This window comes from Nicotiana sylvestris, chromosome 11 (genome assembly GCF_000393655.2).
Source record: "Nicotiana sylvestris chromosome 11, ASM39365v2, whole genome shotgun sequence".
NCBI classification, from domain to species: domain Eukaryota; kingdom Viridiplantae; phylum Streptophyta; class Magnoliopsida; order Solanales; family Solanaceae; genus Nicotiana; species Nicotiana sylvestris.
The window spans coordinates 71883451-71895108 of NC_091067.1; the positions used below are offsets into that span (position 1 = coordinate 71883451).

General features: G+C 35.7%; 2 protein-coding genes across 3 annotated transcripts; one reads left to right on the forward strand and one right to left on the reverse strand.

Annotated features, from left to right (window-relative positions):
* Window positions 1-380: 380 nt before the first annotated feature.
* LOC104222495 (ent-kaurene synthase TSP4, chloroplastic) lies at window positions 381-6687 on the forward strand. 2 transcript variants are annotated; one of them, XM_009773725.2, is made up of 15 exons: window positions 381-601; window positions 678-785; window positions 960-1012; window positions 1087-1372; window positions 1444-1624; window positions 1968-2185; window positions 2268-2388; window positions 2522-2619; window positions 2711-2922; window positions 3005-3117; window positions 3216-3314; window positions 3697-3912; window positions 4006-4147; window positions 5697-5942; window positions 6033-6687. In XM_009773725.2, exons 1-15 carry the CDS (start codon window positions 481-483, stop codon window positions 6342-6344), a joined length of 2526 nt encoding a protein of 841 aa, XP_009772027.1. In that variant the 5' UTR covers window positions 381-480; the 3' UTR covers window positions 6345-6687. The 2 variants fall into 2 exon arrangements, with proteins under 2 accessions (XP_009772027.1, XP_070018610.1); XM_070162509.1 differs by having other exon boundaries at window positions 388-601; window positions 681-785.
* A 331-nt stretch (window positions 6688-7018) lies between these two features.
* LOC104222494 (zinc transporter 1-like) lies at window positions 7019-8963 on the reverse strand. Its single transcript, XM_009773722.2, has 3 exons — window positions 7897-8963; window positions 7652-7801; window positions 7019-7461 (listed from the first exon to the last, which is right to left on the reverse strand). Exons 1-3 carry the CDS (start codon window positions 8551-8553, stop codon window positions 7156-7158), a joined length of 1113 nt encoding a protein of 370 aa, XP_009772024.1. The 5' UTR covers window positions 8554-8963; the 3' UTR covers window positions 7019-7155.
* Window positions 8964-11658: the final 2695 nt, after the last annotated feature.

The window sequence follows — 11658 nt, forward strand, 5'->3', positions numbered from 1 at the left end:
TTTTATAAATTTAGTTATGAATTTATTAATAATGTATTAGTTTTCTTTAGTATTTAAGTAGTGAAATATGGATATCTTTTGAATATTTAAATTTGAAAGATTTTCTTACCTTTTATACGTAACATTAAACATAGATTTTCACTTTTACTTGTCACTTTTAGCATATTAAGAAAAGATAATTTTTTTTCTTGTTATGCTCATAGTATTAATTACTCAATTTATATTATTTTCTCTAATCTATTAAAAATATACATCAATTAATCTTTATTTATTATTTGTTTAAAGGGTGGGTAAACTTTGGACTAAGTAAAGGGAGTAAATAGTGTGGGAGTGAACAGGTGTCATGACTGAAGGGACTCGCACTGACCTCTAGTTTGTCTGATAATTGATCCCACCACCACCACAGACAGCAACAATAAGCACTCCAATACAAATAGACGCGCTCATCCTCCATTATTCCACCAGCAGCAATCAATAATCATGCCTCTTTCGCCTGCTACCACTGCCACCTGCTTTACTACTTTTTCTTCTACTAATAAAACCCATCGCCTTCCTCCCGCCTCCGCCTCCGCCTCCGCCTCCGCCTCTTCTTATCTTTCAGGTTTGCTCTCTTCGCGCTTCTCTTTTCCTTTACACTTTTAATCAAATTTCAGGCCTACTTTATTTTGGATTTATAGTAGTTCTTAAACCTCGGAGGTTTCATTCCCTTAACGGAACAAATACTGTCACAAACAAATTCAACACTGCTAGTCGCCTGGGTTTCACCCTACCGTCCCATTCCTCTGGTAAGTAGTACTCCTACTACCTACAACTACTGCTATTTCCTTTACGCAAAATTCACTTAGTTTGAAATATAACGAGGAAAAGTGACATGTATATAATATCAGTTGCGTTGGAAGTGATTACGTATCACGCTTTTCTCATTGTCTTCTTTAACGTTCATTTCTTTGTTTTGGCAGCTTGTCTAATTGATTCCACCCAAACAGCACCATCAACTGATTTTGCTCTTCAAGTATGTTTCCCACTAATCAACACACGCTCACACTCTATCAGTTGAGATAATTAATCTTGTAAAACTGAATGCAGAGCAATGAAGCGACCAAGGAAAGAATTAGGGAACTGTTCCATAAAGTTGAAATTTCTGTTTCTTCATACGACACGGCGTGGGTGGCAATGGTCCCTTCTCCACATTCAGCTGAAGTCCCATGTTTCCCTGAGTGCCTTGACTGGGTGTTGCAGAATCAACTGGAAGATGGATCATGGGCGCTTCCGCATCACCGACCCTCATTACTTAAAGATGTTCTTTCGTCTACTTTGGCATGTGTCCTTGCACTCCAAAAATGGGGTGTCGGTGAAGAATTAATCAGCAGGGGTATGGATTAGATTGTTCTTTACCTGAAATTTTCCTTTATGTTCATCAGACTGAAGCAATGCATGTTGCAGGGTTACGTTTTATCGAGTTAAATTTTTCTTCTGCAACTGACGAGGACCAATATTCTCCGATTGGATTTGATGTCATATTCACTGGCATGCTTGAATATGCTAAAGAGTTACCTCTGAAGCTTCATTTAGAATCAAGCGTGTTTAATGAGCTGCTTCATAAAAGGGATATCGAGCTCAAAAGGTAGATTTTAGTCATTAAGATGTTGTAACATTATATCTACTTTTCTAAATGAACTTAAAAGTGGGCTCTAGTTATATAATTTTAATTTCGCTTTTATCGGATTGGGGCTAGCTAAGTGTTTTAAAATATATATTGCATCTTGAGAGGATAATTGACCTGTTCAAAACTTGCAAAAGAGATGGGCATCGTGTAGATTCTCCTAGCTAACTTACTAAGCTTCAATGAGAAAATCAAAGTTCATCAAGAAAGAAAAGCAATTTTTGGAGAAAACATTATAGCATTCTGATTTCATTTTCACCTCAGCTTGTCTGTATTTTCATTGAAGATTCCTTCTTCATGTTAGATTGTACAACAGCAGCTCATTGGAGCTTAATCCTTACCTCGCTTATGTGTCAGAGGGAATGGGAGAACTTCAAGACTGGAAGATGGTTATGAAATATCAAAGGAAGAATGGATCATTGTTCAATTCACCATCTGCTACAGCTGCTTCTCTTGTTCACCTTTATGATTCTTGTTGCCTCAATTACCTTCGCCATGCATTGGAAAAGTTTGGGAATGCCGGTAAGTTTTTGCACATTTATTTATATCGTGAAAGTTTTTATGGCATCTTGAGCAACTTATCTAATGCCTATCGACCTTTCAGTTCCAGCTATCTGTCCAATAGATATACATGGACGCCTTTGTATGGTCGATAATCTCAATAAATTGGGTATTTGTCGCCATTTTGCTGAGGAAATTCAGAGTGTACTGGATGAAACTTACCGGTAACCTTCAAAATCACAGATACTCTTGCGCTTGTACAACAATATTAGTTCTGTTAGATTGACTCTCTCCAAGCCTACACATCGTAAGTTATTACTTCTACAAGTCAATGACATTAGCCAACAAAAAAAAAAGATGTTGGCTGCAGGGGGAGGAAGAAATCTTCACAAATGCTTCCACTTGTGCCATGTCATTCAGGATATTGCGCGTATATGGATACAATGTCTCCTCTGGTACCTCAATGACTTGTAATCGTATCAGCTTGTTTTCTTAGAATACTTTTTGTTGTTCAAATAGTTTTGACGAGTTAGGTGTACATTACAGATCCTGTAGCTCAGTTTCTGGAGCAGGAGCACTGTGGTGGACATTTGAAGGACATATATACTACGTTGGATTTGTATCAAGCGTTAGAAATGATTATTGCTACTGATCAACCTGTTTCTAAGAAATTGAACTCGTCCTTACATTTTCTTAGACAGCGACTGGCAAGTGAGGTTTATCCTCCAAGCATACGTATGAGACAGATCCATGAACAGGTATTTGCCATAAGTTGTGTTATGGTCAGCTCAGATTTCATTGTTATTGTCTCTTTGAGCTAGCTACTGTTACTTATTTTAGGTGGATGATGTTCTCAAGTTTCCTTCTCATGCGAAGTTAGAACGGATAGCCAACAGGAGAAATATAGAGCACTATGACATAGATAATACAAGAGTCCTAAAAACTTCATACTGGTAACTTCTGTCAATTTTCTCAAGGACTGATCTTGTGCTTTTTTGGTTATATGTTCTCCCTTTTGTCAATTACTCAATTCTTCCCCTTTTTGGGACAGTTCATCAAATTTTGGCAACAAAGATTTCTTAACCCTGGCGGTAGAAGACTTCAACTTTTGCCAATCTATTCATCGCAAAGAATTAAAACAACTTGAGAGGTTCGTATCTTTTTGAACCTTGATCATCGTTATGGAACCAGTTGTCAGTTGTCACTAGTTGTTTTACAATAGTCAGATCAGAGATGGTATATTTATTAAATCAAACTGGAAAAGCTTAAACCACATATTACATCTCCCAGATATTTTTTCTTTTCCTTATTTAACTTCTTTCCTTTCGATAACTTCTGAAATTAACAAAAAGAAAGTTGATTTTAACTTATATGCAACCTTTAGTCTTATAGGTTTCCTGGTTCTGTTTTCCTTATTACTTGCCAACGAGTTGGTCTCTACCTTGTTGAGGAAGTTATGATATCAAATGGTGAAGAGCTCTCTTTGTGCTATACTTTTCCTGATGTGCAGACTTGAGTGTTTGTGGTAACAGGTGGTTAATACGAAACAGATTGGACAAATTGAAGTTTGCCAGAGAGAAGTCTGCATACTGCTACTTTTCTGCTGCAGCCACAATTTTTCATCCTGAACTATCTGATGCCCGCATGTCATGGGCCAAGAATGGTGTACTTACTACCGTGGTTGATGACTTCTTTGATGTTGGAGGTTCTATGGAAGAATTGAATAACCTAATTCAGTTGTTTAAGAAGTACATGTCTCCTGTCATATTTTCATTGTTATAAATATTCCTTGGTGATTTCAGCAGTGTCGTCTTATTCAAACCCCTTGGTCTTTTTGGCAGGTGGGATGTAGATATTAGCACTGACTGCTGTTCGGAGAAAGTGGGCATCATATTTTCAGCGCTTCACAGCACTATTTGTGAGATTGGAGATGAGGCATTTAAGTGGCAAGCACGTAGTGTGACAAGAGACATAACTGATATTGTAAGACTCTTTACCTTTTTTATAACTAATAGAGATATTGCACTCTATGACATTCATATTGCTTAATTCTCCCACATATTCTAAACTGTTTGCAGCATGGCATGCCAATCGAGGTTTTTGTTTTTCTGGCATAGGGCATGTCATGCCAAATTAAAGTGTAAAACACAAAAAAAGAAAATGTCAATTACACTGTCATTTATCTTGGTTAAGATTTAGTCTGGGGTCGGACATTGGTTTGTTTATCTTTTGAAAACAGAAATTATATATTTAGAAAGTACGGAAAAAACTATACCAACGACATATTTCTTAACTTAAAAATGATCAAAGGATTAGTAAAATCACTTGAGTCAAGGAAGAATATTGTTGACCCTATGATAGTTACTGGGTCAAATGTTATGATATAGATACAGTCATCTTTAGAAGAATGTAAATATTGAGATAAAGATTCTTTAGCACTGCATGTTTCATAAAGTAAACCGTTAATGTTCATATATTTTCACCATGCTTATTATTAAAATAAGTACTCTATTTTCTCAGGTGTATCTTTTAATATTGGAAGTTCTTTATGTTTCTAATCTGTCATGACTCATGAATCAATTGCATCTGACACGATGAATTGATCCCAGTGAGGAAACTAATTTTCAAGATAAATGAGTTAATCAGATGAGGTGTATAGATTAAGATCAGGTTAGTTGGTTTGGTTATTCGAATCCAATGGTCAGACAAACTCTTTACTAACAGAGGAGGAGTTTTGCAATGAAAATTGCACTAGGAGGGAGGTTATTGCATTTTTAAACTTAAGAGGGAGATCTCCTAAACTATGTAAATGTAGAAGGGAGGTTAATATAAATTAACCCAAGAAAAAAAACTGATAGATGATGCAGCATCAAAGTTTAAAACTACGGAACTCAATGTAGTATTTTATCTTTCTTCAGTAAACTCTCGCTTCCCTTACCGTTTACAACTATACCTGGTTGAGTTTATGACTTTCCAAGATTAATATCCACCTATTACATTTATAAAATAATGACGTCAACCACTTCCTCTCAGCAGTGAGCTCTAAGAAGTGGACCTTTAATCTGCTAGTTATGCTTTGTCTATATATCAACTCACGCCCTACCCGTGCTAAGAAGAGAAATTTTTTATGACACATTTATTAGGGATCCAAGTTTCCCATTTTATCCAATTTGCTGGTCCTGTGCGACAACTTTCTTCGTCTTGATACTTGGTTAATGTACCTTTGGCATAACTGCCTTGCTTTTGGGCACATATTTACATTCAACCATGTTTCATCCAGGTTTCTTTGACAGATGTTCTAGTGTCACCATAGTTTACCATATAGGTCGAACTCAAGATGCTCTTTCTGTCACATAAACAGTATCCCTCAGCAATTGAGCAATTGGTTCCTTTCAGTATTACAAGATTCGCCAATATCCTTTGTTTACCAGTGTTTTTATCTAATTTCAAATTGTGTTTGGAAAATCAAGTTGAAAATTCTTGCAGTTAATCTTTTGATTATTTTATGAGTAAGTTAAAATTATGTTTGCAGTGGTCGAATCTACTGAATGCTATGTTAAGAGAAGCTGAATGGGCTAGAGATATGTCTGTGCCAACTATGGACGAATATATCGCCAATGGTTATGTATCATTTGCCTTAGGACCAATTGTCCTCCCGGCACTTTATTTTGTTGGGCCCAAGCTCCCAAATGATGTTGTGCAACACCCCGAATACCACAGTCTATTCAAGTTAATGAGCACTTGCGGTCGCCTTCTTAATGACATCAGGAGTTTTGAGGTATATATATGCTTCATTATTCCGCACCAGACATTCCCTTGCTGCTTCGTCATTTTCTAAGTTATTTGATCTCTTAAAATATTTTTGCAGAGAGAGTCTAAGGATGGAAAACTAAATGCTGTAGCCTTGAGCGTCATTCATGGGAATGACAGCGTAAGTGAGGAAGCAGCCATTGGAGAATTGAGCCGTACAATTGAAATCAAAAGGAGAGAACTCCTGAACTTGGTTTTGCAAGGAGAGGGGCAAGGAGAGGGCAGCATAGTTCCACGTGCTTGCAAGGATTTGTTTTGGAAAATGAGCAAAGTGCTGCATCACTTTTACATCAAGGACGATGGTTTCAGTTCAATGGGGATGACCGATACTGTGAAGGCAATTATTCATGAACCTATAACTCTTGAGTAAGGTGGACTGGGTATTTTCTGATCAACTGAGTGGATAAAATGGCCAAAATAGTCTTTAAAGTTTAAGGGTTGGATTACCTTAGTTCCCAAATAATCCTTGGCACCATCCTTTTAGATAGGGACTGAGTTCAGTTCCAGTTGTAGCAGCGAAGCTGTCAGCAAAGTAGTCTGCAGTTGGGGTTAGCAGAAACATTGACTAAATTCTGTTACGTTAACAAAATATGTTTGGTGGACTGAAGTTCTCTTAATTTACAAACTTGGACATTTTATGTTCTATGTAATATTTGAGGGACATAGTTAATTCAATTCCTAAATTAATGGATTATCTTGCCCATTTGCCTTTATTTCTGGTTCCAGACTTTTACTGTTTTTAATTCTTTGCCTTCTTTCCCCACCCTTTGTTTTTTTTTTTTTTTTTTGGGGGGGGGGGGAGGGGTGTTGGGGGGCCAGCCACTAATTCTGTCAGTGCTGGAACTGCTGATTAGAGTGGTGGATATTGGATAATTTGCAAGTCAGGAGCACGATACTGCTGAAGTTCTCTGCTCACTGGTGTAACTTTTAGGTATGTGTCACTTCTTATTGATATCTTACTAGCAGCTTGCTATACTTTATTAGTTCTATCATTAACAACTACTAATCAAAATTTCCTGGTACTCTTTAAATACGTAATAGATATATTGATGATAGCCCTTTATTCAAGAAATGATAGTGAGCTATATTAATGAAACTAATACAACTGAGTTCCTACCCGACCTGCTTTCAGATTGTAAACAAAAAAGAATGTCAACATAAGCATTTTGTTGAAATATTATTCATGCCCATTTAGCCATCACAGACATGCACCCAGCTCCAAGAAGAAGTGAAATGTGTGCCCCGCATAGAAGTCTGACATTGTTCTGCATCTTTGGATTCATAAAATCTGATGCTAGTATATCAACGAGGGCCATGTAGATTAAAATCCCTGAAGATGCAGAATTCAGAATCCCTTCGACTATTAGAGAAATAGAGCTATGGGCATTATACACCCTCGATATTCCGATCCCAATCCCAATTCCTGCTGGCGTTGTGAGAGAAAAAAGAACTGCCATGATTGCTGTTGATACAGACTTGAATTTTGCCTGGAAAATGCAACCAAGAGAGATGTATTGTAATATATATTAGGTGTCGTCAACAATTAAAAACTTTTCGAGTCACTTATTTTTATGCCAACCTAAGCTCTTCGTCAGCTTTATGTTATTGGAATATTCTTTGATTCTGTCAAAAACTTTATATAGTATACAAATTAAAATACTTCTAGAGATCATGTACCTGTGAAATACAGCCTCCAAGCCCCATGCCTTCAAAGAATTGGTGGAATGACAGAGCAACCAATAGAGGCTTTATCATTTGGGTATTTTGTGAAGCACCTAAGGAAACTCCAATTATTATGGAGTGGACCAGAATTCCTAGCTCCAACACCTGATTAAGCAGCGGTAATCACATTAGTTCATAATGTTAAATGCATGTTCTTAGTTTAACCTCTTCTGTGGCAGTACATATCTCATGGAGCTTACTTGTGATATGATGCGATTTCGTATATTTTCAGACAGAATCAATTCTTGATCAGATCCGATGGAATATGTCGCCCCATGTGCATGACCATGGACATGGCTGGTATGACTATGACTGTGCTGTATATCATCTCTAGCTGCTTCTTCGTCCGCAATATTGACCTGCTTAGCTATGTGAAAGTGCCTCTTTTGGTAAATACTCGTTGCAAATGTATCAATCATCAAACATCCAATAGAGGCGACCATGGCAAAGAAACCTGTGAAAGGGAATTTCCCCCAAGGGTTCATGCCTTGCAGGCAAGGTGATGTTAGTGTCTGAAATGCATCAGGCAATATGTGGATGAAGCCAGTGGCTAGAATGACACCAGCAGCAAAGGCCTTGATCATGAAGAAAATATCATTTTCGGGCCTCAGAGCTTCAATTTTCCTTGCCAAAAGTGGGAGACTGACCCCAATTGCACCAGCAAGCAGTATTGAAACTATTGATATGAGTCTGTATCTGAGGGAAACACTACTGTTTTTGGTGTTTCGCGGTTGATCAACTTTGATGTTGCAAGTGCATTCACCTGAAATTCCAGGCGCGAAGACTACAATGACAAGGCATGTTAATACTACAGCTTTATAGCAGTAAGAACAAACTTGGACATTGTGGTTATTCATGGTTAGATGAAGCTAAATAGAGGAGAAAAAAAGAGGTTAAAAATTTAAAGTTCCAGATTCTATGTTCTAAAGGACGCGGGAGATTGTGCAGATCCTTGCTGTTTTCTGTGGGTGTGAGAGTCCAGTTAAACAAAAAAAATCTAGTAAAAGGAGACTGGCATTGAGAGATCAGGCCAGAAAGAAAGTGTTCATTTATATAGTGTCACTGCATGGGAAGAACGTCCTTAGATGTAATTGGATCGATGATGTGGCCATCAGAGTTGGAGTTATCACCAAATATTTTGTGCTTTTTTTACTTTAAGAGTGGGAGTGGGAAGGTTCAATTGAGTCATGAAGAGTGCCAAGGACTTAACTACATGACATCAAGGGCGGACCTAGAGCATTGAATACAAGTTTCCGGGAACTAGTGATTCTTGCGTAGACCATGTATTTATATTAAGAAATTCACTAAATATTAATAAATATCTAACTATGAACCCAAATACTATTGCATATTAATTTGAAATTACAGTAGGAACTCATAAGCCTCAAATCCTGAATCCTGAATCCGCACCTGCATGACATCAACTTTTCAGGTAAAATTGCTATTGGATCCCACAGCTTTTTGAGTAGTAACAAGCTGAGTAAATTAAGATTAGTGAGAAGGACTTTAGTAGTTAGTGGTGGTGGGAGGTGTAGACAAAGTGTTGTCATGCAAAAATGCAATTGCCTTTGAAGAAAGGCTTCACTGTTTCTCAACTTTGCATTTAGCACACACTGTTCTGTTGATTTTGTTCATATCTGGCCTCAGAATGTCGTTATTATGTCGGGCTATATTAATCTTAAACTAACACTACTACTCTTAAAGCAGAAAAGGCTTTCTCCTTTCTTGATTTCTCCTTTCTTGAGCTTTTCGCTTGTAAAGTAACCTATTGAGGATATGCTTTCGTGTCCCAACCCCACACAAATTTTATTAACATAATGCGGGTGCTGTGCAAAAGTTATACAACTTTTTTAGCATCTTTGTTTTAGTTTTTAGTGACCAGCCTTCATGCCTAATTCATGATTTCAACCTTTATATTAGTATTGAATTTATTATAATTTTAAAATTATGAATTTAAATCTAACTACTATATGTATTCGCGCGATGCGCGGATCGTATAAAAGAATATTAAATTATTGTCGGGTTTATTTGAACGTATTAAAGTGTATTGTTTCAATAAATTTCCACGATCATTTATCGATAATCAATAATATTTTTTGATTTACTTCATCTTATTTTTAAAATTAAAGTATAACATCGTCAGTATTTCTATCTCTTACTTTGTGCATTTTTCTTATTTATTTTATCGACAATTATTTTTTCCAGTTAGAATTACCTATAATCTAAATAATGCCATATTTAAAATCCTAGTTCTTTTGAGAAAACCCTCGGTGAAATACAAAATTGAATTGATCCATGCTTAATGTTAAAAATTTTGGTAACCAACTCTATGAAGAAATCATAAAGTGGAAGCTAATCAATTGTTGCAAAAAGAATAATTCAATCAATTCATGCACTGACAATATGACTTTTGTTTGGTGTAAGTATCACAAAAAAAAATTTCTCCGTAAGTTTATTAAGTAGATAAACTTTTTGAATTTGATGTAGTTGATGAGCCATATGAAATGACACATAAATTACTTCTAAAAAGTATAGTCACTATAGTTTACCTTTCTACACATGAAAACTTGAAAATTGCACAATATACCTCCAATGTGAGGAACTTGAACATTTTTTCCTCGCATAAACTGCATAATTTTAAACTCTAATCTTTCACAAATCTTTGCAAAAGGTAAACTTCAATACATTAAATAATAGAATTTAGGATAAACATATTATAAAAGAAACTAAATGAAAGACATCTCGGAAAAAATGAGACTCTTGTTGAAGATCTGATCTCCACTCAATACCCATAAAAGCTTTATTTTTGCAATGACTGTTAGAGTTTCCTAAACCAAAAAATTATGAATGTATAGTATCTTTAACAAAGTAAAAACCGAGACGATACAAATAAAGAAGAAAATATAAGAAATCATATTGAAGCCACTCTAATTTTATCATCTTTGCAAATTTCACAACACATCACTTTCATCATGAATTGCTAAAATTACAAACCTAGAAGGACAAAACCTACAAAAGACAATGCTCAAAATTACCACTAGCATCTACTACTAAATAGCATTTGAAAAAAAAAAACAATTATTTTCTTAACCAAGATTGAGCCTTTTTAAAATCCGAATACGTGCCGATTGGATGACAACATAATCAGTAAGAGAAAGAAGAACAAAAATTTGTTGACTTGAGAATTCCGCATGGCAACCACAATTATTATATAAAATTAGAAATATGATATCTCTTATGTAGCATATCGTGTAATATTACAGTCATTCACTTTAGTACTCAAACTTCACTAAATAAATGCTTGCATAACAATTTAGGTTAAATAAAATATAACGTTTACAGTTCAAATGAAGTGAAAAAATATTCTTATTTTTATTCTGAAAGTTGTTGGCTCGTAAAAACAATCGTGTGCCAGAACTCTTATTTCAGATTTAGAACTTCTATCACCAAGACAAATTTCAGAAAAATTAATACTGAAGAATCAATTTCTCATCTCATGTTGAGCGAATACAACTGTAATCAAAATTCGTTTATTTATCCATTTGCAAAGCAAAATCTCCTTATCCATCTCTTTACCCCTCTCCTTAATAATATATCTCGACAAAAACTTCGGAAAATGATGAACTATTATTTGCGTCGAATTTTTAAACAAATCAAAGAAAAAAGAAACAGAATATACCCTTTGCATAAAGCCATAAATAGAGATTAAAGTAGTCAATATAATCACACTCTCCATGTAGCAATATAGTTCTGTACATTTTAAAATATTTAAGATAAAAAATAATTAAAAGAGATTGTGTACATTCTTCAAGTGAGAAGGGCAACAGAGATAACTTACTTGGTTGTAAGTATATCTATCACGATCAGGAATTCCCATTTTCGGGACCGTAATGGTGCATAATATTTCACTTGCTAGGCAAGCTAACGTTAGAGAATTCTCAAGTCAACTTCAGTCAATTTCA

Excerpts from the sequence above, each read along its gene's own strand:
- LOC104222494 (XM_009773722.2), bottom strand. The coding sequence starts at position 8,553 with ATGAATAACCACAATGTCCAAGTTTGTTCTTACTGCTATAAAGCTGTA. Across the intron at positions 7,802-7,896 it reads GAAATCGCATCATATCACAA|GTGTTGGAGCTAGGAATTCT; the intron begins GTAAGCTCCATG and ends CTGCTTAATCAG. Across the intron at positions 7,462-7,651 it reads TTGGAGGCTGTATTTCACAG|GCAAAATTCAAGTCTGTATC; the intron begins GTACATGATCTC and ends TGCATTTTCCAG.
- LOC104222495 (XM_009773725.2), top strand. The coding sequence starts at position 481 with ATGCCTCTTTCGCCTGCTACCACTGCCACCTGCTTTACTACTTTTTCT. Across the intron at positions 602-677 it reads CGCCTCTTCTTATCTTTCAG|TAGTTCTTAAACCTCGGAGG; the intron begins GTTTGCTCTCTT and ends TTGGATTTATAG. Across the intron at positions 2,923-3,004 it reads TGAGACAGATCCATGAACAG|GTGGATGATGTTCTCAAGTT; the intron begins GTATTTGCCATA and ends TACTTATTTTAG.